Source organism: Narcine bancroftii, chromosome 2 (assembly GCF_036971445.1).
Source record: "Narcine bancroftii isolate sNarBan1 chromosome 2, sNarBan1.hap1, whole genome shotgun sequence".
In the NCBI taxonomy this organism is placed as follows: Eukaryota; Metazoa; Chordata; class Chondrichthyes; order Torpediniformes; family Narcinidae; genus Narcine; species Narcine bancroftii.
This window is the reverse complement of record NC_091470.1, coordinates 276,327,265-276,355,198: the sequence shown is the minus strand read 5'-3', so window position 1 is coordinate 276,355,198 and position 27,934 is coordinate 276,327,265. Positions and strand designations below refer to the sequence as shown.

At 36.8% G+C, this 27,934-nt stretch overlaps 1 protein-coding gene across 2 annotated transcripts in view; it reads left to right on the top strand.

Moving 5' to 3' along the window:
• The window catches only part of nudcd1 (NudC domain containing 1), a 200,489-nt gene that overhangs the window by 109,280 nt on the left and 63,275 nt on the right, over positions 1-27,934 (top strand). For both annotated transcript variants that reach the window (XM_069920993.1, XM_069920991.1), the window contains exon 6: positions 14,388-14,592. In XM_069920993.1, the coding sequence (XP_069777094.1) occupies positions 14,388-14,592 (205 nt within the window). The remainder of the gene's footprint in view (positions 1-14,387; positions 14,593-27,934) is intronic.

Sequence of the window (27,934 nt, the reverse complement as noted above, 5' to 3'; positions counted from 1 at the left end):
TAGCCCTCTATACTGTCATTATTCCTAAGTATTTGATTCTATCCATCTTCCATTTAAATCTTCTATCTTTTTGATATTTTTCATTCAAAAATTTTCAATGGCATTATCTCACACTTGTACTGATTTATTTTCCATATTTTTCTAATGTTGTTTATAATTTTATCAGTTATTCAGCTGAGTCAGACATATATAGCAGCACATCATCAGGAAATAAACTAATTTTATGTTCTTCCTGTCCAACTTTGAAGCCCTTAATGTCTAAATCTCTCCTTATAATTTCCGCCAGTGGTTCAATAGCTCGGATAAAAAGTGCCAGAGACAGAGGATCCACTAGAGGGGAAAAACCGCTGGCGTCTGATTGTTAGTTATAATTTTGGCTTGCAGTTTATAATAAAGAATTTATAAATTTTCTGTCTATACCAAATTTTTCCAATGTTATAAATAAAAAAGACCATTCAAATATATCGAATGCTTTTTCTGCATCTAGAGAGATGTTTATGCTTGGATTCAACTTTGATTTTGCCATATGTATTATATTAATAGTCTACTTCGACTATTTGTAGAATGTCTTCCTCTAACAAATCCCACCTGATCTGTATGTATGAATCTTGGTAGACATTGTCCCAGTCTTTTAGCTAATGCCTTTGCCAATATTTTATAATCAACATTGAGAAGTGATATAGGTCTATATGGTGAAGTTTTTAGTGGGTCTCAACTTTGCTTCAGTAACACTGTAATTATAGCAGTTGAGTGAGATTCCAGAAGTGTCTGGGTCTCCACCACCTGATCCAATGCATTCATCATAAGTGGTATCAATAATATCTTTAAATTGTTTGTAGAACTCGGGAGGAAACCCATTATCCCATGGAGATTTGTTAGCTTGTAAAGTACACATGGCTTTCTCAAATTCTTCTTTTGTGAAAGAGGCACCTAAATGAATCCGTTCACTATCTTCTAATTTTGGAAGTTCAACATTTGTTAAAATTTCGTCAGTCTCATTTTCATCTTCTAATTGTTGTGATTTGTATAATATTGTCAAATAGCATTATTTATTTATTTATTTTTGATTATATGTTATATTGGCCTCTGTTTTTATTGCATTTATCATTTTAGATGACTCCTCTGCCTTTAACTGCCAAGATAAAACTTTATGCACCCGTTCCCCTAATTCATAATATTTTTTCTGTTCTATATATTTGTAATGTGTTATATTTCCATGTTTTATTCTCTAACAGTCTATATTTTTCTTGTGACCGATATTTTTTCAATTTTGTTATACTTTTCTCTAGATCATCTAGTTCTGTAGCATATTCTCGCTTAAGATTTTTTGTATAGGAAATCATTTGTCCTCTTAAATAAGCTTTAAGCATATCCTGTACTAAGAAGCTATTATCAGTAGAAGAAAAATTAGTTTTACAGAATAGTTCAATCTGTCTCTTAATAAACTCACAAATGACCTTCCTTTTCAACAGTGTGGCATTGAGATACCATCTGTATATATTTTCTTGTGTTCCCATTATTGCAATAATTAATGATCTGATAGAACTCTTGCCAAAAATATTCCGTTTTTACCACTCTACATTTTAACTGGGCAGACATTCAAAACAAATTAGTCCTTGTTTGTAAATCATGTACCCTTGAAAAGAACAAGTAGGCTCTTTCTACGGGTTAAGTTGCTTCCATAACAATCAAATTTAATTCTTCATAAATGACAGTATCCAGTATTTGATCTAGACAGAAATCTAAGTCCCCTCCAACCAATATATTTTGTCTTCCCTCTTTTGTTTTTAAAAGATATCTTTTATAAATGCTTCATCATTTGGTGCATAGATATTCATAAACATCCATGATTTTAAGTAAATTTTATGTGCCATTCAGTCAGTGTCTCTTCTATTAATTTAGTACATTTTGCTACTTGTACTTTTGAGCCAAATGAAGACAATATTACCTGTCCCATCCATCCTCTTAAAAATTTTTTTTTTAGCATGTTCTGACTTGTTAAGATGCATTTCTTGTAGAAAGACTATATCTGGCTTCAATTTTTTAGGTGTGCCAAGAGCCGTCTCCTCTTCACCATCTCTTTTATCCCATTAACATTAAGACTAATAAATTTTATTGTTCTATCCATATTGGATTTTCAAACAAATATTGTTTAACAATGAAAACCTTTTTGATTGTTTAAATGATAGTGATCTTTCCTCTTTAAAAAATACATACAATGTCCCTGCCCTGACGGTGATATAAATAGGAAACACAAAAGCCCATGAAAAAAGCCTGCGGAATCTCTCGAGGAAGAGGAACCCCTCCCTTTAGCACCATTTTTTATAGGTACTCCTCTCCGGGCGCCATTCTGTCCCTCCCCTCGAGAGATTGCTACTACATTTCCCAAGTTTTCTCTCTTCTTCAATAAAGTTTACTTTTCAACAATAAATATAATACTTTTAAAAATATAACTTTTACTTAGTCCCATTGTAAGCATTCTTCACAGTCTTCCTGTTTGGCGGCCTTAACTTTTACATAAACCTCGCAGGAAGTCTTCCACCTCATTCTTAGTCTTGAAAAATCATTGATTACCTGCTGCTACTTATTAGACTCTCAGAATACATCATCGAATATTTCAAATTTTTGGAACACAGTTGTCTTTTTACAGTGTCAAACTCCATCCTTTGCTTAATCAAAGTAGGACTAAAATCTTGCAAAAATAGCACTTTTTCATGGTCTATCAGTGGACCATCATTTTGCTTAGAGTATTCATATGCTGCTCCCAGAATTGTCTCCCGTTCCTGATAACTCAAAGTCTTATCAGGACTAGTCGTGGTCGCTGATCGCCAGCTCTCTTGGGTCTGAGGCTCTGGTGAATCCTTTCAATATGTAGTTTAACTCTAAATTTGTCTTCTCCCAGCACTCGCGGGATCCACGTTATGAAGAAGTTCACTAGATCTCTTCCCTCGATTCCTTCATTCAGTCCAATAATTCGGACATTATTTGACTACTAAAATTGCCCATGTGGTCGATTTTGTCCAGCAGACCTTGTCTGACTGACTCATATTTCTTCACATCTTTCTCCAAAGCTTTTATCTTATCTTATGTTTTACCAAGTCTGTTTCAGCATGGATCATTCTTTCCAACAAGTCTTCAATGATTTCTTGAATTTCAGTCATCCTTTCAGTCATGACTCTCATTAAATTTTTAATACCAACAAATTGGTTGCTCAAGTTTTCCATTTTCTCCAGGATAATATTTAGTTCTTGTTTCGACTCCCCAGCTCTGCCAGGGTCCGCTGGTCCTGAGCCACTCTTGTACCGACCGCTCCCTTTTGGGCTTTCGCTCAATGTTCCTGGCTGAATAGAAACTTCCTTTTTTGATCTCGGTTGCCTTGGTTTCTTATAGTAGTTTTGTCGTTTTTAATAAAAAATTCTTGTTTTGATAGATTTCTCCACGAAGAGTACCAAAAAGATTGTTAAAACTTTAAAATTAAGAATAATAATTAAGAATAAGGATTTTCTAAGTCCTTCGCATGGCCACGTCCCCCTCGTCTGCAGACTTTTTTGTTTCATTCCATGGTTTATTATTTTTTTGTAATCCCAAGTCACTGTTAAAGGCTGTTCCAATTTATGTGTTTCCTGTATGTAGAATTATCTTTACACTTGTACCTGACTAAACTTGGCAGGAAGCATGTGGTGCAAGATAATGAGAAATATCAATTGCAAGAATAGAGTGTTCTTTCTTTTCCTCACCAAGCTTTGATGATAAACCTTTTGTACAAGTGGGATTTGCATATGTAGTTGAAGGTGTGGAGTGCAGTGCTGCAAGTTAAATTTTACAGTAATTTGTACAAGTTGATTGTGGCAGATAATTGCATAGTGGTTAATATCTTGATGTGAGCTGCTTAGTGTCATAAAACAGGTTCAGGGAATCAACTTGCTAATTTACTACTACAGAACAAATCTCTATATGATTTTTACACAGCTGTTGCATAATGGAAATTTTTCACCAAATTCCCACAATGTAGGCTGTGTAAAATGTTCAGAACGGAAATGAGTGACTCATTCCCGTTCTGAAATTTTTTCTGTGGCACTCTTAGACAATTTGGTAGACTGCCAGCAGACTAAACTGAACTGCGGTGGTCCGCGACAATGGCAATTAATATGGTGAACACGATGATGCATTCACCTCACTTCAGTTTTTCCCTCAGCAGCTGGCATTCCTACTCACTGACTGATATTCATGTTCCTGTTTTCTCACTTTGGAAAAAAAATCCTAATTCTACAAATTAACACCATTGAATTGACAGATTTAGCAAATACAAAGATCAGTTTGATTTTGGTGAGTTTTGGTGTGGGAAACAGCGCCCTGCACACAGATATCACTCCTTTATTTAGCACAGATCATCTCACTTCTTGATCTGTTGTATTTCTCCAGCACTTTTGTGTATTGCAGGATGCAGTGTAATTATAATTCATTAAGATTTTTGCTCGGTTGCTGAGGTGATGGTTTCAAACCAAGGATGTTCCAAATATGATCATATAGGAATGTAAAATCCAGCAGCTTCACCCACGCCTTCACTTCCACAGAGGTCGGAGGAAATTTGGCATGTCACTTTTGCATCCCTAAATAACTTCTACAAATGCACCTTTGAATGTGTCCTGTCAGGGGACATTACTGGGAGGAAGGCCAGATCTGCTCATCCCCAGACCACAAAGCTTGCACAGGGTTGTGAACACGACTCAGACCGACCATCACACGCAAACCACCCCCGCCTTCACTGACTCTATCTATTACTCTCCCTGCATTGGAAAAGCAGCCAATGTATTAAAAGACCCCTTCATCAAGAAGATAATATGAGAGGGAGTCACGTGATGGAGTAGTGGCCGGACGATGAACTCCAGCCCTCTCCAGAAAAGTCGGAAAAAACAAAGGAAAACACAAAGGCACAGAAATAAAAGTTAAAGAAAAGTGAGTATAAAGGTGGAAAGAAGATGGCGACAAAAAAAGAAAAATCGAAATCAACGGTAAGAAGAGAGGAAGAGAAGACAACGGAGGAAGGAGAAGCCCTTACCTGTTCGAAGAGGCCCGCGGTGGAGAGAGAAACCCGCTCCCTCAGGTCGGTAGAAAGTGGACTACAAAAATGGCTCGTAGAGCCGAGTAAAAGTGCGCAACCACGCATGCGCGAGGAGTCGCGCAACCACGCATGCGCGAGGAGTCGCGCATGCGCGGTGCGCATGAAAAAAAACACACCGACGGGAGGGGTGACCAGCTGGGGAGTCGATCTCCACAGCCGGCAACGACAGCTGCAGAACACCTGCAGCAAGAGGAGAACACAGAAGATAACGAAAACAAGAAAGAAGAGAAGAAAAGGGCAACAAAGAAACAATAGATGGCCAACCCAGAGGAAGAAGAAGAGGAAGAGGAAGAGTACAGTGAAATAGAAGAAGAAGAGAAAGGCAAGATAAAGGATATACTTTCTCTTATTAAAGAATACATGGAGTCATTTAAAGAATGGCAAACACAGGAATTTAATGATTTACGAAGAAGAATAAACAACAGAAGAGAAAATGAATAAAATAGATATGACCTTAACAGAAATGGGAAAGAAAATGGACAAGATGGAAGAGCGGGAAGCAGCAGTAGAAATGGAGGTAGAGGACTTAAAAAAGAAATTAGAGGAATCTAATAAAAAAGTTATAGAGACACAAGAACTGTTAGCTCAGAAAATAGATATAATGGAAAATTATAACAGAAGAAATAACATAAAGATAGTGGGCCTTAAGGAAGATGAAGAAGGCAAGAATATGAGAGAGTTTATAAAAGATTGGATCCCTAGGATCCTAGGATGTCCAGAACTACAGCAAGAAATGGAAATAGAAAGGGCACATAGAGCATTGGCCTTTAAACCACAACCACAACAAAAACCAAGATCTATTTTAGTAAAATTCCTAAGATATACTACAAGAGAAGACAATGGAAAAAGTAAGAGAGGGCAACAAGCCACTGGAGTACAAAGGGCAAAAAATCTTAATTTATCCAGATATAAGTTTTGAACTCCTAAAGAAGAGAAAGGAGTTCAATACAGCAAAGGCGATTTTATGGAAGAAAGGGTATAAATTTATACTAAAGAATCCAGCGGTATTGAAAATATTTATTCCAGAACAACAAAACAGACTATTCTCGGATCCAGAAGAAGCACGAAAATTTGCAGAACAATTACAAAATAGACTGAGGGATGAAGACGTGTAATGAGAGTAAAAATGACCATGATTTATATGTATGTGGGTAAAGAGGTATAAGTGTGTATTTGTATAATGTGCATACGTGAATATATCCGTATTTAGAGGAAAATATAGATAGTATAGACAAGAATTAATAAGGGAAGGAAATGGAATAGAGGGAATAAGGAGGGAACTAAAAGAGTGACCTTTGTTACATATGAAAAGTGAAATCTTTTCTGGGGGGGGCTGGGTGGGGAGGAGTTGCGGTCACTGCAAAATCAGCTGACGCTTGCGAGTGAATTCGCAAACCCAAATGGAGAGGGGAGATGTGGTTGTCCGACAAGGGATAAAGGACAACTCAGGAGGGGAAGGGGAGATTGGGGCTAAATAAGTTTTAAATAGGAGAATAAGGAAAATGTTTGATGTTTTAGGAATGTTGTCTTATAAAGGGTTTAAAATAAGAAAACAGAAATGGAAAAGGAGGAAAGGTAATGATGGAAAAACGGAAAGGGAAGATAAACAAAATATAAAATGGCTACGTTGAACTATATGACTTTAAATATTAATGGAATACATAACCAAATTAAAAGGAAGAAACTGCTAAATTTACTGAAAAAAGAAAAAATTGATATAGCATTTGTGCAAGAAACACACTTAACTGAATTGGAGCACAAGAAATTAAAGAGAGATTGGGTAGGACATGTAACAGCAGCTTCGTATAATTCAAAAGCAAGAGGAGTGGCTATATTAATTAGTAAAAATGTGCCATTTAAAATAGAAGAGGAAATAATAGATCCAGCAGGGAGATATGTAATGATAAAATGTCAGATATATTCAGAGTTTTGGAATCTACTCAATGTATATTCACCTAACGAAGAAGATCAAAAGTTTGTGCAAGATATCTTTTTGAAGGTAGCAAATACGCAAGGGAACATATTAATAGGAGGGGATTTCAACCTGAATTTGGATTCAAATATGGACAAAACTGGGAAAAAAATTAACAGAAAGAACAAAGTAACCAAATTTATAATTAAATCAATGGAAGAAATGCAACTTTTGGATATATGGAGGAAACAACACCCAAAAGAAAAGAAATATTCATATTACTTGGCTAGACATAAAACATACTCAAGAATAGACCTATTTTTATTATCAGCTAGTATGCAAGATAGAGTAAGAAAAACAGAATATAAAGCTAGAATACTATCGGACCATTCACCCTTAATATTGACAGTAAAGCTAGAGGACATCCCTCCAAGAATGTATAGATGGAGATTAAACCCCATGTTACTTAAAAGGCAGGATTTTAGAGAATTTATTGAAAAACAAATAAAAATGTATTTTGAAATAAATACGGAATCAGTGGAAGATAAGTTTATACTATGGGATGCAATGAAAGCATTCATTAGAGGGCAAATAATAAGTTATGTAACCAAGATGAAGAAGGACTATAATCAGGAAACAGAGCAGTTGGAAAGGGAAATAGTAAATATAGAAAAAAAATTAGCAATGAAGGAAGATACAACTAAAAGAAGAGAATTGGCGGATAAAAAAATAAAATATGAAACACTACAAACATATAAGGTGGAGAAGAATATAATGAAGACAAAACAGAAATATTATGAACTGGGTGAAAAAACGCAGAAAATCCTAGCATGGCAGCTTAAGACAGAACAAGCTAAGAAAATGGTATTGGCATCAAGGAAAAAAGACAAACAAATTACATATAATCCAAAAGAAATTAAGGAAAACTTTAGAGAATTTTATGAATAATTATACCGAACTGAAAACGAAGGGAAAGAAGGGAAAATAGATGAATTTCTGACTAAAATTGAACTACCAAAACTACAAATAGAGGAACAAAATAAATTAACAGAACCATTTGGAATAGTAGAAATACAAGAGATAATAAAAAAAATTACCAAATAATAAGACACCAGGAGAGGATGGATTTCCAATAGAATTCTACAAAACATTTAAAGACTTATTAATTCCGCCCCTCCTGGATGTAATCAACCAGATTGATGAAACACAAAGCTTACCAGATTCATGTAAAACAGCAATAATTACAGTAATACTAAAGCAAGGGAAAGATCCACTCTTACCAGCGTCATATAGACCAATATCTTTACTAAACACAGATTATAAGATAATAGCTAAACTATTAGCAAACAGATTAGCAGAGCATATACCGAAAATGGTAAATTTAGACCAAACTGGATTTATCGAAAAAAGACGCACAACAGACAATATTTGTAAATTTATTAACTTAATTCATGCAGTAGAAAGAAATAAAGCACCTACAGTAGCAGTTGCTTTAGACGCAGAGAAGGCCTTTGACAGAGTAGAATGGAATTATTTGTTCAAAGTATTGCAAAAATTCAGTTTACCGGAGAAGTATATTAATTGGATTAAAGCATTATATAAGGGACCGTTAGCGAAAGTGACAGTAAATGGACATGTATCAAAGCAATTTAACTTAAGCAGGTCAACGCGGCAGGGATGCCCACTATCACCTTTATTGTTTGCGTTAGCTATAGAACCACTAGCAGAATTGATAAGAATAGATAATAATATAAAAGGAATAAAAATAAAAGACAAGGAATATAAAATCAGTCTATTTGCGGATGATGTTATAGTGTACTTAACAGAACCAGAACTATCAATAAAAGAATTATATAAGAAATTGAAGGAATATGGAGAAGTGTCGGGTTACAAGATAAATGTAAATAAAAGTGAAGCAATGCCTATGAATAATGCGGATTTCTCAAAATTTAAGAAGGAATCTCCATTTAGATGGCAAATGCAGGCAATAAGATACCTAGGTGTACAAATAAACAAAAATCTCGGCCAACTATATAAACTCAATTATTATCCACTAATGAAAAAATTACAGGACGATTTAGAGCATTGGAAAGATTTACCACTAACACTAATAGGAAGGATAAACTGTATTAAAATGAACATTTTTCCAAGGATATTATTGCCAATACAACTGACAGAAAAATTCTTCAAGGAGTTAAAGAAAATAACAAGGAAATTTTGATGGAGAGGGGGGAAGCCGAGGATAGCACTAGATAAATTAACAGAATGGTATAAACAAGGAGGCTTACAACTGCCAAACTTTAAAAATTATTATAGAGCCGCACAATTAAGATACCTATCAGATTTTTATCAAACAAGGGAAAAACCAGACTGGACGAGATTAGAATTAGATAAAATAGGGGAAAAGATACCTGAACACATATTATATAAATGGGATGAAAAATTGCTAAAACATAGAAGTTCTCCAGTATTACATCATCTCCTCAATATTTGGAAGAAGATTCATGTAGAAAGAAATAAAACAAATTATCAATTACCAAAACTAATATTGACGCAAAACAAGTTACTCCCTTTTACAATAGATAACCTTTCCTTTAGAGAATGGGAAAAAAAAGGGATTAAAAGAATAGAAAATTGTTTTTCAGGAAATAGATTCTTATCCTTTGAACAAATGAAAGATAAGTACAATATAACTCAAGATACAGCGCTGGCATATTACCAATTGAGATCCTACTTGAAGGATAAATTAGGAAGCAGTTTGAGTTTGCCAGAGGAAAGCAACCTTGAATATGTGATTACAGATACAATGATAATCAAAAGATTTATAACAAATATGTATATTAAACTGCAAGAAAAGGAGAATGAGGAAACAAATGGTAAAAGTAAGCAAAAATGGGAACAAGATTTAAATATAAAGATAAAAAAGGAAACATGGGAGAAATTATGTTCTGGAACGATGAGAAATACAATAAATACGAGGCTACGTATGATACAATATAACTGGATACACAGACTATACATTACACCTCAAAAGTTAAATAAATGGGACCCAACAGTATCTGATAGATGTTTTCGATGTAAAAAAAGAAATGGGAACAATTCATGCAATCTGGACATGTGAGAAAGTAGAAAAATTTTGGGAAGATCTCAACCAGATATTAAATAAAATATCAGAAAACAATATACCAAAGAATCCAGAGATCTTTCTCCTAAGTAACATAAAAAAACAAAGAATTTGGAATTGATTTGGAGGATGCACAAAAAAGATTTGTTAAGATAGCTCTAGCCGTAGAAAAAAAATGTATTATGTCAACCTGGAAATTGGAAGATAATTTGAAAATACAACAATGGTATATAGAAATGAATAAATGTATTCCATTAGAAAAAATAACATATAGTTTAAGAAATAATATTGAAATATTTGAACAAATATGGGAGCCTTACATTAAATACAATAGCGAAAACCTACCGGGGACAATCATTACCTAAGTTTATGGAAGGAGAAGGAAAGAAAAGAATGGACTCAGTAGTATTTCTGGTGTTTTTTTTTGTTGAGTGACAACATTGTCTGGCTGGTTTGGTGTGTCCTAGATTGTATGCCTTGGATGGATGGGAGGGGGGGGTGGGGGGGGTGGGTTGGGAGGAGGGAGGGGGGGGGAGAAAATGTCACTGTATATGTGTGAAAAGGAAAAAGTGTGTATCATGGCTAATGTGATTTATGGTGTGAAAAAGAAAAAATTTAAAAAAAAAAGAAGATAATATCATGCCCCTCCTGTTTCAATGACATGATCTTTCCCACCTTTATCAGACTCCAGAGGGAATCTCACTCTCGTGAAATCAAGTTGCCTTTGCTTTGCACCATAATTCTGAATGTTTGACCTGTGTGATGGTATTATGTGTGGGATGCCCATTTCGATTGCTTATATAACACATTTTTCTCGCTGTACCTTGATACGCCTGACAATGAATTTGCAAGTCCCTCTGAGAAACAAGAACTGTGGATGCTGGAGGGACACAGTGGGCCAGCCCAGGGAGCATCCATGAAGAAAAATCATCAGTGAACGTTATTACATTTTAAAGTTTGACGTACACCACGGTAACAGGCCCTTTCGGTTCACGTGTCCATGCCTCACAAATTTACACTCAATTCAACCCTGTCTATGCTTCCTATTCCTCCTTTCCACATTAGTCTCATTAAAGGGTCTTGATTCCAAACATTGACTGCCCATGTCTCCATGGGTGCTGCCTGGCCCAATGCATCCACACAGATTCTAATTTCTTCCTCATGATGTAGCTGCTTTGACTGGGAAGTTGACACAAGAAATTTGATTCAGAGAAGAACCTGCCTTCAGAACTTCAGTTCGACACAGATACGCAGCAAGCTCTCCAGCCGGCTGACTCCGTACATAATGGAGTGAAACACAAAAGTCTGCAGACGCTGTGGTTGTAGCAAAATCACTGAAATGCTGAGGGAACTCGGCTCGTTTCGCAACATCCATTTGAGGTAAAAATATATTACCGATATATCTTTAGTAGGGCTCAGGCTCTTTACCTTCCGTGGACACTGCAAGATCTGCTGAGATCCTCCGGTGTTTCCATGTTTTTACTGCCATTCATAATAGACAGAGCCCAGTGTGGGGATCTCAAGCCTCTCTCTCTGATCCTCACTTTCACCATCACTACCAGAGTCACTCTCCCTTGCTCCCTGCTGTCCAACGTCGACGTTATGACACTGTACTTTGCATGCAGGGTCTACGTTTCAATGCCCAGCCTTTGAAATCACCGCGACTAAGGTATTTTAGTTTAAACGTCCTTCCTTTGTGAAAGATGACTACAGAGGGTAAGTGTGAAAATTATCTACGGGTAATTATCGCGACGGCTGTGTGAAATCCATATTAATATGCTTACATCAACTGTGTGTTTACATTAGAAGGAAAGACAGTGGTTCTGTATGTATCAGAAGGTATTACCATTTGAAAATAATCTGTGCTCATTTATTAAGATTTATGTTACAAATATGTTCAGTTAGAAGTGGTTGAAACTCCTCTGAAACCATAGTTCTCTTTTTTCACCTGTAGTTAACTATTCATTATGTTGTGAATTATTCTGTTTTGGAAGATTGTTGAGTATGGGCTCTGATGCTTTGCAGTGAAAGGAATACAATGAAAATTCAAAGATTGGATGCCATTGAAATACTCTGCATTTTTTCTTGCATCTGTCAAAATTAACCGAATAATTAGCAACATGATCCCGTCCGATTGGTGCCAGAAATAAATAATTGGGGCAGCCCTACTGAGGCATTTAAAAACATCTACATCGTGCTTTGAATTTTTATCTCTGCTCTCTTGGTCTGAAAACGAGTGAAGCATCCTGTGATCAGGGAAATAAATTAATAGCATTCTATCAAGGCATCTCAAAAAGTGTGAGCAAAATAGTTGTTAGTGATAACCTGTGGAGACTGAGCTGCAGGAGCAACTGTTGGTTAGTTGGAAAACTGCATATCAATGGCAGAAATCCTAAAAAGAAACCTGAAGATTGGAAGTACATGCTGCATGACTTGTACAACTTTGCCAAAGCATCCCATCTCCTGCCCTCAATACCAATGTGCCAAAAGCTCTCTTTACAGCCCTATCTACCCGTGATGCCACTTTGAAGGAATTATGTATCTGTTTTCCCAGATCCCTCTGTTCTACCACTCTCCTCTGTGCTCTATTGTTTATTGTGTATGTCTTACCTTGGTTTGGCCTTTCAAAATGCAACATCTCAAATTTGTCTGCATTAAATTCTGTTTGCCATTTTGTAGTCCACTTTTCCTGCTGGTCCAAATTCCTCTGCAAACCTTGAAAGCCTTCCTTTCTGACCACCATAGACCTCCAGTCTTTGTCATCCCCAAATGTGCTGATCCAATTTACCACATTATCATCTAGATCATTGATATAGATGACAAACAGTGATAGACTAGACACTGATCCTTGAGGCACACCACTGGACACAGGCCTCCATACCACTCTCTTGCTTCTCCTCTAAAGCCAGTATTCAAATCCAGTTTACTACCTCATCATGAATACTGAGCCACTGAACCTTCCTGAGTAACCTTGCATTTTATAATATATACACATATATATCCAACCTCTTGGAACACCTTCCAATAACTTACCTACTACTGATGACAGGCTCACTGACCTATAATTTTCTGGGTTATTTATGGGGTTCTTTTTAAACAACGGAACAATATGAGCTACCCTCCACGTCACCTATGGCTAAGGGCATTTTAAATATATCTGTCTGGTCCCTGTAATTTCTGCCCAAGCCTCCTTCGAGGTTTGAGGGAATACAGGTATACCCCATTTTATGAAACTAGAGTGTTCCTACGAAATTTTTTATAACCCGAGATAGCGTAAAGCGAAGACCCATTCACTACTATTGGAGGCTATTTTTGTAAAAACAAAAATCCATTCAAATTCTTTTGTAAAAGCGAACGTGGCTTTCTTTTTAACAGAGAATTTTCATAATTCGAGTATTCGTACAGTGGGGTATACCTGTATCTTGTCAGGCCCTGGGGATTTGTACACCTTTATTCACTTTACAGAGCATACGCTGTAATTATTTCCAGATTTATTTGTCACAATCTCCTCATTCATCTACTGTAATAATGATTCAAATAGTAGTCAACAATAATTTGTATCTGTGGTGCACTTTCTTTTCTGTATCTGGGCACTGTAAGTGACTTGGTTCATAAAATAACTGAAGCAGGAAATTCTCCTGTGTGAGCGATGATAACTCCTTGTTTGACATATTCTCTTTAATATCTCATGTTGGGAGTAGATTGCTTATGGTAGCTCCATACAAAGTTACTGAGCTGATTGGGATTTAAATGCCATTTATAAAGCAAATAATTGCAATTTAAGGAAGCTTTAAAATTTTAACAAACTTTCAAGGAGATCAAATCACAAAATAATTTCCTGCTAAGGTATGCCAGACATTAGCTCATCACTTTTGCAATAAATCAGATTAAAATATGATGAATTTAGTAATGAATACAACTAGTGCTGCTGTAAAAACACCCAAGAGTTATGCAACTTCGATTTGAAATTCAGTATCTTTCCCTTGAGTATCCTGAATAAATCGAGAAAAGCTCCGAGCTAATGCACATAATCTGTGTGTGTACTATTCACAAACTTTAACATGGAGAACTGCAGACTAGCATCTTAATACTGTGAAATATTACTTTCGAAAATAAATAACTTTTTTGTATTCTTGAATACTGGTCTGAGAAACTTATGGGAAAGCATGTTGGGAAATTGTTCGTGGTGCTTTGTCTTAATGGTGAAAAATTGGAATTTAATTCCACAGAACCAGTATATTATTGGCAGCAGAGTGATGAAGACCTAACTGTAACTATCCAGCTACCAGAAAGCACAACAAAACAGAGCATAGAGTTCCAGTTGTCATCGAATCACTTGCAAGTTGGATTAAAAGGACAAGTCATTTTCATAGAGGGACAGTTATTCTCTTCGGTAGACCACGGCCAGAGCACTTGGACAATTACGGAAAATAGGCAAGTACATTCCCTACTCTCATTCTTAATAATTGCATTGTACATTCATCCTCTCTCTGTACTAGACATTCTTTATTACAATTTAAATTAGTCAATAGGGCCCACTATTCCATAGTTCAATTAGTTAAATTTTATTTCACTATATCCTCTAAATGTGATAAGTGTACAACTCAGGAAGTACTTTATATAATATGTTCTGGTTATATCCCTCCCTTTGTAACTACTGGAAAGACATATTTTTGTACACTGTCTTTAATTCTTTTTTTAATATTTGATTTAAAATTTGAAATCACAACATTATTTACTACATATTAATACAGACATAATGTGATTGATCAGTTATATCTTAAAAAAAGCAGCCACCCCACTAATACCCTCCATCCTCCATTCCCCACCTACAAAGAAAGGAAAAGGAGATCATCATCTACTACAATCACATTTAAACTTTTTGGCTGCAGGAGCAGTGGCACCTATTGGAGCGGACCGAGGGATCAAATTCTAATACCAATAGTTTTCAAATAAGGGCTCCAAACTTTAGTAAAGAGAAAAATATTTGTCTCTTAAATTATATGCACTCTTTTCTAAAGAAATACAGGCTTTCATTTCATGATGCCATCTTTTCATACCTAAAACCGAGTCAGATTTCCATGTAATAGCTAACCACTTTTTAGAAACAGCCAGAGATTAAAGCAAATATTTCAATTTGGTACGTGGTCAATCTCAATCTTAAAGCTATCGACAATATCTCCTAATAAAAACAACCCTGGGTCAAAAAAACTGTCTTTAATTCTTGATATAAATCTGTGTCTGAGCCCTTTTGCTATTTTTGGAATGAGTGGGAACAATCGACTTAATTTTGACTAGAAGGCTCATTTGGCTGTCGTAGAAAGATGTTGTCCCTCCCAAGCATACACATTATTGGATTTGATGGCTTTCCTCCCTCTAGAGAAAATTAGGTGCTCAACTACTAAAACGAGTATTTTTTTTTCTCTTTAGGGTTTTTTAAATCATTTTCAAAATTTATAGATCTATTATTTTTGATCTCCTCTAATTTTTTTCTTCTTTTTCATTTTTTTTTTCGTTAACCTATTAGTATTTAAATTAGTAGTTGATGCTGACTTTAATAGTAATCGCTCATATAATAGGTTGTGGTTTGAAATTAGATTAGTTATAGACTTTTTTTCTTTTCTTTATTTTAAATCAATAACATAGATCATGCGTATCTTGTTTACCGTTGCTTACTAGCTGTAATTTTAATTTACTGTTACCTGAACATTATATTATATGGATCTATATATCTGATTTTTTTTTTAAAAACAATAAAAAGTAAGAATGATTACATTGTAACAGGACAGAATTAACAACATTTTCTGGGAAAGACCTCACTGATAACCTGAAGTTTGTGGAAGGCACATGTTGCTATTGTGGAAGTCCCAGACCTTTTGAGAGATCTTGGCAAGGTTATTCTGACTGTACCCTGATACTGGACTTGCTAGAGTTCAGGAACAGAGCTCCAACTTGTTGCAGTCTCAGCAGGTCACAAGAGGGATTCACCCTCTGAACCCCTGCAGGTTAAAGTTAGCATATGTTCATCAATTGCATCTTTTTCATGAGAAAAAGGCATAATTAAGCAATGTATTTTTCAAAATTAATTTATTTAACAAATGTTTAATAGTTTTAAAATATTGTTTTAATGATTAATTATTAAAAATATAAAAATCAAATAAGTAATAATAAAATACATCGTGAGATGAATTTTAATAGGTTTTGAGTGCTTGTTAATGTTGGTGCTATTCATAGATATGGAGACTTATTTCAACCAACTAAGTTGCCATTAGGGTAGCAGATGAGTGGCTTGCCAGATCAAGGCAGGGATGCCCTTGGGACAGGGTGGAGGTGTACATAGAAAGTTGCCAAGGTAAACATCTTCAAAAGACTGGTCAGATCCAAACTCAGTTTTTTTGCCAAATCTGTGTACTCCCAATAATAAGTAAAATGAGAAGAGCATTGTTAACAGTGCTTTCAGGTGGGACTTGCTCATGAGTACCTTGGATCTGTTTTGCTAGAACCATTCAGTTTGAAGTCTTTTCACAGCCCTGATCCAAACAAAGACCAAAGGGGTGAATTGTAGAGGTGAGGTGCAAGCAACTGCTTGACTGAGTCCTGATAAACTGCAGTTAATGGAAATACACAGAAGAATGCTCAGCTGATTACCATCCTAGATTGCACAGAGAGGCTTAATGGCCTATCTCTTCTCCTATTTCTTCTGTTCTTATAATTGAGGTTAATCAACCCAGCCACTGAACATAGCTGCAGAACTGAAAATAGAAAATGGTTGAAATGTTTAGCAGGTCAGTTAGGTAACCTTTCTCAAGAAAATGTTTCTCTCTTCATAGATTCTTTCTGACCTGATGAACATCTCCAGAATTTTGTATTTTGTCATATGTTCAGCATTTGCATTTAAAAAAAAAATTCATTCAGCCCACTGCAACAGTTCCTTGGGCTCGAATATTTTCAGCTTTATCCAAACCTCTGTCTCTCATGAGGCCAGAAGTTGGAATGATGGGTGAAGATTGTACAATGTTCAATTCTAATTGCAACACCTCAGAACAAAATCTGGGCATGCTGATGAGCAACCATATCTGGCGAGCATTCAAACCTGTGCCTATTGTGCTCTGTAGAAGAAATATTTTTCTTTTGTGATGCATCTTCAATGATAATGGGTTCAGTTCTCTAGGATTGTGATCTCAGCCCAAAGCCATGGCAACTTGATCCTTTTGTTGTTTGGTTTGAATTTTAGGAGCTCTTCTTTATAATTGATTGGAGCAAGATTCTGATTTTGCTAATTTCATCTATTCAAGGTTTTTGCAGGTTGTTGGGGATATGCATTTTTGTTTCCTATATTTTAGCTTCCTATATTTTGGCTATCCTGCTGTCACCTCAATTCAGAGGTGATTATGAATGACTAATAAAATGTATAATCAGCAGTAACACCCCTTTTCTAAGAATTGAAATAAAAGTAAAGAAGCACCTAGGTGTCTTACTTCTCATTGTTTTTGCTAAATTACCAACATAGCTATTGGGTTCTAATGCTAGTGTTAATAGTATACTTCTCCAGAATTCTCAGGTTTTATTACACCGGTTTGGTGTCTTAGATAAAAAGCATTTCTTCTGTCAGGCTTCTATACAGTGTCCTCCATAATGTTTGGGGCAAAGAAACTTTTTTCCTTTATTTGCCCTGTGTTCCACAGTTTTAAAATTTGTAATCAAAAGATTCACATATGATAAAAGTACGCATTCCATTTCAGGTTTTAGTCAAGGTTTGCGCTGTCTAAGAAATTTGTATGTTCTCCCTGTATCTGCATGGGTTTTCCCCAGGGGCTCTGGTTTCCTCCCACCATTCAAAATGTACCGGGGTTGTAGGTTAATTAGGTGTAATTGGACTTGTTACTGTGCTGTATGTCTATATTAAATTATTTGTATACAGTTTGATTTGATCATGTAGAAGTTACAGCACTTTTTATGCATAGTTCCCCCATTTCAGGTCACCATGATGTTTGGGACATTTGGTTTCACAGGTGTTTATGATTATTCAGGTATGTTTAATTGCTTCACTGGTTCAGGTATAAGAGAGCTAGGCGTGCTTCTAAGCTTTTGATCACCTTTGGAGTCTGTAGTTGCCATTTTTTAACATGAGGACCAGAGTTGTGCCAATGAAAGTCAAAGAAGCCATTATGAGGCTGAAAAACAAGAGTAAACCAGTAGGAGACATTGCCCAAACCTTAGGATTAACAAAATAAACTGTTTGGAACATTGTTAAGAAGAAAGACCATACTGGTGAGCTCAGTAATTGCAAAGGGATTGGTAGGCCAAGGAAGACCTTCACAGCTGATGACAGAATTCTCATCATAATGAAGAAAAATACACAAATGTATGTTAAACAGATCAGAAACACTCTTCAGGAGGAAGGAGTGATGAGTCAATGTCTGCAGAAGACTTCATGAACAGAAATACAGAAGCTACACTGGAAGATGCAAACCACTGGTTAGCCACAGAAATAGGATGGCCATATCACAGTTTGCCAAGATTATATAAAGGAGCCTGGAGAAAAGATCTTGTGGACAGATGAGACCAAGATTAATGTGTATCAAATTGATGGTAAGAGCAAAGTGTGGTGGCATATAGGAACTTCCCAAGATGCAAACCATACCACCTCATCTGAGAAACAATGGAGGGTGTTGTGGACTGGGCATGTATGGCTGCCACTGTGGTACTGGCAAACTTATCTTCATTGATGATGTAATTGCTGATGGCAGTAGCAAAATTAATTGAGATATATAGAAACATCTGCTCATGTTCGAGCAAATGCCTCCAAACTCATTGGACATCATCCTACAGCAAGAAGATAAACCCAAACATACTGCGAAAGCAACAGAGGAGTTTTTCAAAGCTAAAAACTGGAAAATTCTTGAAAAGCCAAGTCAGTCACTCGATCCAAATCCAATTGAGCTTGCCTTCCATTTGGTGAGGAGAAAATTTAAGGGAACAAGCCCCTAAAACAAGCAAAGGGTGAAGATGGCCTGGCAGAACATCAGAGAAGATTCTCAGCATCTGATGATGTCTGTGAATCATAGACTTCAAGTAGTCATTGAATGCAAGGGATGCAATAAAGTACTAAACATGACTACCATTGCTATGTCCCAAATATTATGGTGCCCTGAAATTAGGGGACTATGTAGTAAAAGTGCTGTAATTTCTACATGGTCAAACCAAAATGTATACAAATAATCTTAAAATCTGGAATGTGCACTTTAATTGCATGCAAATTGTTTGATTACAAATTCAAAACTGGAGCAAATAAAGGAAAAAATGTTTTTGTCCCAAACATTATGGAGGACACAGTATAAAATTTGCTTTTATGCAGGCAGGAAATTGTACATTTTTAAATTATTTAAAGGTCTCATAATTAGTAAACATATTTCTGTACAACTTATTTTTTAATAAAAATTGATTGCATTTCTACTCTGTCTTTTCATGATTCCAGATTTCTACTTCAGTATTCATATCACCTGGCTGTGTCTCTTTTTTCTCCTGCACTTATGTAATTATTTATTTAGCCTGGTTACCATCTTGCTTTTCTCTGATCCATCTTGAACATAGTGAATCTTCAGTGACCCACCTCTCTAGTTTATTCATATGCTACAAAAAAAAATTAAATCTGGTAATTGCTATGACAGTAAATGTGTTCTCCCACACAAATTGAATATTCGGGTTTAGCTTGTATACGTATGGAGCATGGAGACTTGAAAATATATTGTAACACAATCTGTCTTGATACATTATCCAATTTGGTTTAAATATGAAAACATTCTGATCTAAATTCAAGCCTTTGACAGGTACAGATGATCCTTGCATGAATAAGGTCCTGTCACTATTTATTAACAATGGGAGTCAAAATTTCTGCCAGCTTTTCTCACGGTAGTCTGAAAGATGTGCTGTTTTATAATGACAGAACCAGGTATCACCAGGTCTGGACTCATTTATAGCAAGATCAATTTTTGATGATAAAAAGACAGACATTTCAAATGCTATGTGGGTATAAACTGTTAAAGAGATTAATTTTCAAAAAGGGAAATCACTAAAACTTCAATACCTCTTGAAACAAGGAGGAGTCTGCCATTCGTTCATTGAGCTAGCCCCATTATGGCTAATTTGATCTTGGCCACAATGCAGTTACTTTCCTGTTCCTCAATCTTTGACATCCCTTTCATTAAAAAACATTATTGCCTGACTCAGTCTTGAATGCAGGCAGTCCTGAGCAGAGCTGGGAATGCTGAGCAGGCTTGCTCACAGATGCAGGGTGGCAGCTGCTCATCTCATCCCATCCCTCCATGCTCTCCTGCCCCTGCTCTCTCTGGCGGACACCCATCCCGCCCTTGCTCTCTCTCCGATGGACGCCCTTTCTGCCCCTGCTCTCTCCTGTCTCAGCTGTTTTTCCTACTCCTACACACTATTTTAGTCCATTTCAGACTTGCAGAAATGATGTAGTTAATGAACAGTTCTCAGTCACTTTTGTAACCTGGGCCATTCTGTACATTCAAAGGGATGTATGTCTGAATTTTCTCAGGTTCCCTTAGAAAAATTCCTGCTTGAGCACTGAATTAGGTGGGCAACTCCCTTTAATGTTGTTTAATTAAATCTATACTCAATGAAATCTTGGGATGAAACTATGCCCCCATTTCTAGATACCTCCATGTGGGGAAACTTTCTCTAATATCAACCTATTTTACACCCATTACATATACAGCAATCTTTCAGTGAATGTATATTCAACCTCCTCTACATCCCAGGAATAAAGCTTCTGAATGTTATCTCAACTCTTCAATGCAAGTATAACCCTGATTGTGTGTACCTTTAGGGAATGCCAATATTTCACAGGTAGATGCAAACTGATCCTTTTGGGTGACTTCAATGCCACAGCCAGAAAAATGCAACTTTTGGCAAGACAAAATCTGGAAGGTCATGGAGTTGGGAAAGTTAACTCCCACAGAGTCCTGCCCTGATAAAATGCATGATCTTGCATCTGGATATGTAGTCTTGGTCAGTACATTAGTAGAAGTCTCCTGTATTTATACTTACAAAAAAATTCCAAAGATTGAGCCAGCTGTTGCTGACAGTAATTACCAGATGATCATTCCAGAAAGCCACCTCCTCAACTGTGCAACCTCCACCAATAGGCAGCTTATGTGCCACTGATTTTGCAGGAAGAAAGTATTTGGCATAGAAACAGGCTTAACTCATTCATGCCAATCAAGTTGCCCATCAAAGGTAGGACTTCCTGCCTGCACTTGGCCCTTACCTTTCATGTATCTGCACCAATGTCCTTTTGGTGTTGTACCCACTTCCATCACTTCCTCTGGCAGCTTATTCCACATTCATGAAAAAGTTTTTCCTCAGGTCCTTTCCAAATCTTCCCCTCTCTTACCTATGCCTCTCATATTAAACTTACCTACCCTGAGGAGAAGACTGTGACCATTCATCTTATCTATGATCCTTATGATTTTGTACACCTTTCATGTCACCCTTTAGGCTCCTACACTTCAGAGCATGAAACATTGCAATACAGTATAGAGCCTTTGGCCCACAATGCTGTGCTGACCTACACAAACCTCAACAATCAAATCCTTAGATTACAATTAGTATCAACTTGACAGTGAGTTCAAATGGCCGAGGGAAGGCACAAAGTACTTGTGGGGGGGGTGGGGGCGGTCAATGTAGATAAGGACTTACTTAATTTGTACAAGCTTAATTATAACCCTTTGCTCTGGAAGGTTGATGAAGACCTGGTCAGATGGAGGACTCTGCCCATTACATTGATGGTTGGAGTCAACTGTGTCAAAATTAGGATGATGCCAAGGCTCCAATATCTTTTCCAGTCATTACCTATTGCATTGCTTAGCATTTCTTTTTAAATATAAAGGTGCTTAATGAGAGTGTCAGGAAGTTTTTTTGGAATGGGAAAGTGGCTAGGATCTCTATGGAAAAGTTAACATAGGATTATAAATTGGGCAGGGGGGGGAGTTTAAAATTACTTGACTTTAAAAAGTATTATTGGGCATCCCAAGCAAGATTTAATCACCTCAGTATTTGAGGGAGACGGAAACCCCCCCACCAGTGTGGATGTAGATTGGGCTGCATTTGTTAGGTGAAGAGATAGCTGAAGAATTTATTTATAAATGGATGCAAAACTGCTCTTAAAGAAAACAGATAACCCCATCCTAAAATGTGTACTTCAGATGTAGAAAAGGATAAAACAAGGTATTGGATAGAAGTGGGGATATCCCCCAATTCAGAATAATTTGATACCCTTTACTCTGGGTAATAAGATCCTGGACATCTGGTGCCAGGGGGGAATCAGATGCATCAAGGATTGTTACGAAGGGGGTCATCTTATGTCATTTGAGCAATTGACAAACAATATAATTTGTCCAAAAGAACATTCTTCTGCTATCTGCAAACAAGATATTTTTTGAGAGAAAAATTGGGATCAGCCATAAACCTGCCTGAATGTTGCAATACAGAGATTCTAATTAGAAAGGGGAATGTATGTAAATTTATTTTTTAAGATGTATTACATATTCCAAAGTGAGGTCTGAAACCAGGGCTACAAAGGTCTAGGGAGAGATGGGAGTCAAACTTGGGTACAACAATGGCAGGACCTGTATCTACACATTGTGACGGGGTCATCAACACCAGATACAGGATGGTGCAGTACAACTTCCTGCACCAGTTGTACTACACCTCAGAAACTATACAGATCAAAGTCTGTGATTTCAGAAATGTGTTTTAGATGTGGTGTGGAGATAGGAACTTGCGTCCACTCTACTTGGTTGTGCTCAAAGGTGAGACCTTTTTGGAAAGACCTTGGAGAAATTCTCAAAAATAGTGGATTTTCCATTGGATCCAGAGCTGTTTCTCTTGGGGAATATTGGAGAAGTGCAGTTTAGACTGACTAAATTTAGTTTGTGAAGGTCACTTTGGTGGTAGCCAGGAAGTGTATAGCTGTTTCATGAAAGTATGACTTCTAGCTAAATACCACATGATGGAATATGGAAATGTAGAGTTGCCTTCCCCTGGAGAGAAAAAAAAATCACATAACCTATGGAAGAAACATGACACGTTCATTAGAGTATAGCAGTACATTGGTACTCAGCTAGATTGATTTTTCCCCTTTTAAATAGGGGGAAGGTTAAATTATCCCAGTACAGCCAGAGGAGTGATTACAGAAATGGGACTTTGTGCAGATGACGCACCTGCCCTTTTCTTTCCAGGTCCTTAGTTTTCTTTTTCTTTTGGTCTTTTTTTTTTGAATGGCGTTGCCATTGTAATTTCTTTTCATTACAGGTCTTGCTAGGGTCGTGTGCCCCATGATGAGTGGGATTGAGATAAGTTTTTGAAATGTATTGGCTGTGGTGGGTTTGATTTAATGAAATGAAACACCTCACACTTCTGTGAATTAAATACTGCCTGTTATTCCTGCATGTTCCTAGATTCTGTCTCTCATTTGTATCATTGTAGTTCTTCTTTGGTATTTTGTTATAATTTTATTCATTGTTTGGAATATTAGTTGTGTTATGAGTAAAACCAATGAAAGACAGTTTTACACACTTTGCTATCTGCTCATATTGGTCACTGGTTATACATAGTTTTGGTCCCCACTTCCTTCACTCAATGTCCAGAGAACAATGGTGCCAAGTTCTCATTTCAACATACATATGACTTGCTGGTTGCTTGGTAGTCTAACTACCACCTTCATTTTGACTATCAGCCAAGACTTTCACTAAGGATCAGAGTAGGTCATGGGGTTTTTGACAGAGCTATGCTCTGGCACAATATTATAAGATGTCATATTGAGCTGAAGTCAGTAATGGATGGCATGTAATAGAATCTATATTGAGCGCAAAGCATAGATGTAATTCATTAAAAAAATTTGCAACCCACCAGCAGACAGGAGAAGCAATTATCTCATAGCTCACTGCTTTAATAATCCTGGGTCTGCACATCATGCCACTTTATACATTGGCTTCACACACCAGTGCTCCAAGGCTGAAATTTGTAATCTCTTTTAGGAGATGGACTAACATTTGAAAAAGGAACAATAACAGACCCTTCTGGCCCACAAGTCCATGCTTCCCAAATACACCCCTTTGCCAAATTAACCTGGTACCTCCATACATCTTTGGAATGTGGGAAGAAACTCATGCAGATGGGGGAGAAAGTACAAATTTACAAACAGCAGTGGATTTGAACCCAGGTTGCTGGTGGTGTAATAACATTGAGCTAACACCATGACACCAGAAATGTTGAAACCTTAGTTCCAGTAGCAACCTTTATGGAATATATTTCTAAAATTCTCATCAGGTTATCATCCTGTTTATGTTTTTTTTTACTTTTTGTTGTTTGTGCTTTGGGTATTTAAAAATGTATTCAGAAACTTTGATTCTAAATAACAGTTCTTGCACGATAACTTGGCAGATGATTGCAGATAAGCTAGTATGCATTAAATAATGTTCTCAATCATTATGCTGATGCCTAGTTAACTTTTTAAATTGGTTAAGTGAGTGGATGTTAATGCAATTAAATTTGCCAGCAGAGCTGAATTGCTGTGGTACTGCAGGTGCATTGCTCTGCAGCTGTATGATTGTCCATTCTAACACTTTGGCTTCTTTTACACATTTCCTGGCATGAATCACACATTTGTTGATAATGTTCTGAAGGGAGTCATGAAATTTATCTCTGCTTAACATTCCTGCTTTCCTCAACCTAACAGAAGTGTTGAATGAATGAAATCATCATCCTGCAACCTGTGCATGAAGAGATAGCACTCTGAGATTTTTTTTAAATGTAGATTGGCCAAATCAATGCAGACAGTAGGATGCAAGTATCAGCCCTTCTTGAAAATGCTCTAATGAATAACTGTTCTAAATTGCTCATTTGAAATGTTCAGAAATTTTTAAATATTTTATTTTAATGATCAATCAAGAATTTACCACAAATGTATATAATATATTACTTTTTAATGATTCTTCTGTCGCTTTTGTTGTTGTCTTTCACTCCTTATCCTCTAAATGTGTGAATCATTCTCAATATTGTGTGAGGAATTTTTCTTGTGACTTTGGAGATTTGTGTTCTCTCTGATTAACTTAAGATATTCTGCTTTTACATATTGTAATACTTGAACTCTGAATCTATTAATATCAAAATACAATTACATTTTCACCCAGAAAATCTGTGTAGAAAAATGTAATTCTATTTCATAGTATGAATAGATTCACAGTGCATTTCCTCTGCTCCACACCAGGTATCACCCTCTATTAATATACTGCATCTGGTTTTTGAATTAAGTAAAACATGATTCAGCAGGTTTGCAAATAAATAGTCAGAAAGAATCAAAACTAAATGAATTAACTACAAATTAAACATTTCATGCAAGGAGAAAGCGAGCCAGTTTTTAAAAACAGTTCCACTAAAGCTTAAATCATCTTCCCTCAGTGTTTATCCCTCTGCCAGAAAACCAAGTAATATGAAAAAATATTTTTAAACTGCATAATTCACAAAACAGTCAAACTTCCCTATTTCAAAAAAATGGTGTCAATTCTTACCATTAAATTAAGGTTTCACTCTGTGGTGCTCAGGGATTGAAACTTGTTTATTCCTGAGTTTGTCACAAAAAAAAGACAAGTAGGTTTAAGAGTGGACACAATTTTCCATCACTTCCTCTGAAGTGCATGCTGTTTCCCCTTGTTTAACAGAATTAAGAATGCTTTAAATTAAATTAATATTCTAAATTAAGAATGCTTTATAAACTTTCAGTGTTTGTCTTTTTCATCAGTTGATCGCTATTTTTCTTTTGTATTAATGAAAAGAAGCACTTGGTTCCATTGTAATCACTGCTTGTGGAATCAGTGGAATAGTTTCACCATTGATAATTTGGATAAACTGATGCAGACTATCTTTTTAAGCTTCACCTTATTAAAATCAGAATATATTGTCATGAACAAGTCATAAAATTTGTTCTTTTGCAGTAGCACATGGCAAACATTCCTGTATACAATCTTACAACAATAATTAAAAAGTGCACAAAACGTCAAAGGCAGAGTCTTTCCTTCAGAAATCTGATGGCAGTAGGGAAGAAGCTGATCTTGTGCTGCCGAGTGTACATTTTTCCCCAATGGTAGCAGAGTGAAGAGGGCATAGTCTGGATGGATACAAGCTGCTTTAAGACACCGCTCCTTGTAGGTGTTCTCAATAGAGTGAAGTCTTGTGCCCATGATGTTGGAGGCTGAGTTAACAACCCTTTGGAGATTTTTCTTGTCCAGAGTTTTGGCACCTCCATACCAAACAGTGATGCAACCAGCAAGGATGCTGTTCACGATACACCTGTAGAGGTTTGAGAGTATTCTGTGAAATACGGAATCTCTTAAAATGCTTTAAAAAGTTCAGCCGCCTTCGTGATTGCATCAATGTGGAGGCTCCAGGACAGTTCCTTGGAGATATTGACACAGGAATTTGAAGTTTTGACCCTTTCCTCTACTGAGCCCTCAATGAGGATTGGATTGTGTTCTCCTGACTTCCACAATCATCTCCTTGGTCTTGCTAATATTGAGTGCAAGGTTGTTGGCATGACACCACTCAACGAGCTGATCCATCTCCCTCCTGTACACTTCTTCATTGCTGTTGGTGATTCTGCCGAAAACTCTGGTGTCATCGGTAAATTCGTAGACAGCATCGGAATTGTGCCCGGCCACCCAATCGTGGGCATACAAGAAGTAGAGCAGTGGGTTAAGAACGCATCCTTGAGGTGCACCTGTGTTGATAGTAAGGTGGGGACATTTAAAAAAAATTGTGCTGACTGATCTTCCAATGAGGAAGTCAAGGTTCCAGATGCAGAGACCCAGGGTTTGGAGATTCTTGACCAGCACTGAGGAATAATGGTGTTGCTGAGCAGTAGCCGGTGAAGTGCAGCTGTGTGTAAGAGTTGCAGTTTGAGGTGATCCAGAGTTGAGTGGAGAGCCAATTATGTTGAATCTGTGTGGAGCGAGTGAGATGACAGGCAAATTGCAATGGTTCCTGATCTTTGCTTAGGTGCTGGTTAATTCTGGCAGTGACCAACCTCTCAATGCATTTAATCACAGTAGATGTTAGTGCTACTGGGTGATAGTAATTGAGGCAGCTCACTCTGCTCTTCTTGGGTACCGGAATGATTGATGCCCTTTTGAAGCAGGTGGGAACTTCTGACTGCAGCAGTGAAATTGAAAATGTCCGTGAACACTCCATCTGATTGGCGGACAGATTTTCATCATCCTCCCAGGTACACTGTCAGTGCCTGGTGCCTTGCGGGGGTTCACCTTCTTGAATGATGTTCTAATGTCGGCCTCAGAGACATATCACAGGGTTTTGAGCCTTTTCAGGTACTCAAGTAGGCACTGTTGGGTTCTCCTCAAAGCAGGCATAGAAGGTGTTACCATACAGACCCACGCTATAAAAGTGCTTTTATTTTTAGACAAAGGAATGCTTTTGTGGCTCCAAATACATTTTGAAAAGGTCAACAACAATCTCTATTACATAGGTTCATCCAAAATCAAGTCACCCATTACATTTGTTGACTTTAATTGGTTTCCAGCCATCTGCACCTCAAATGTAATAAAACAAACTGCTGGAAGAGCTCAGCAGGTCAAGTAGCATACATGTAGGCAAGGGGGTGGTTGATATTGTGTGTAGGAACCTGCATCAGAACTCAGGGAAAATAGCAGGTATATAGAAGTGAGAGGGAGAGTTGAAA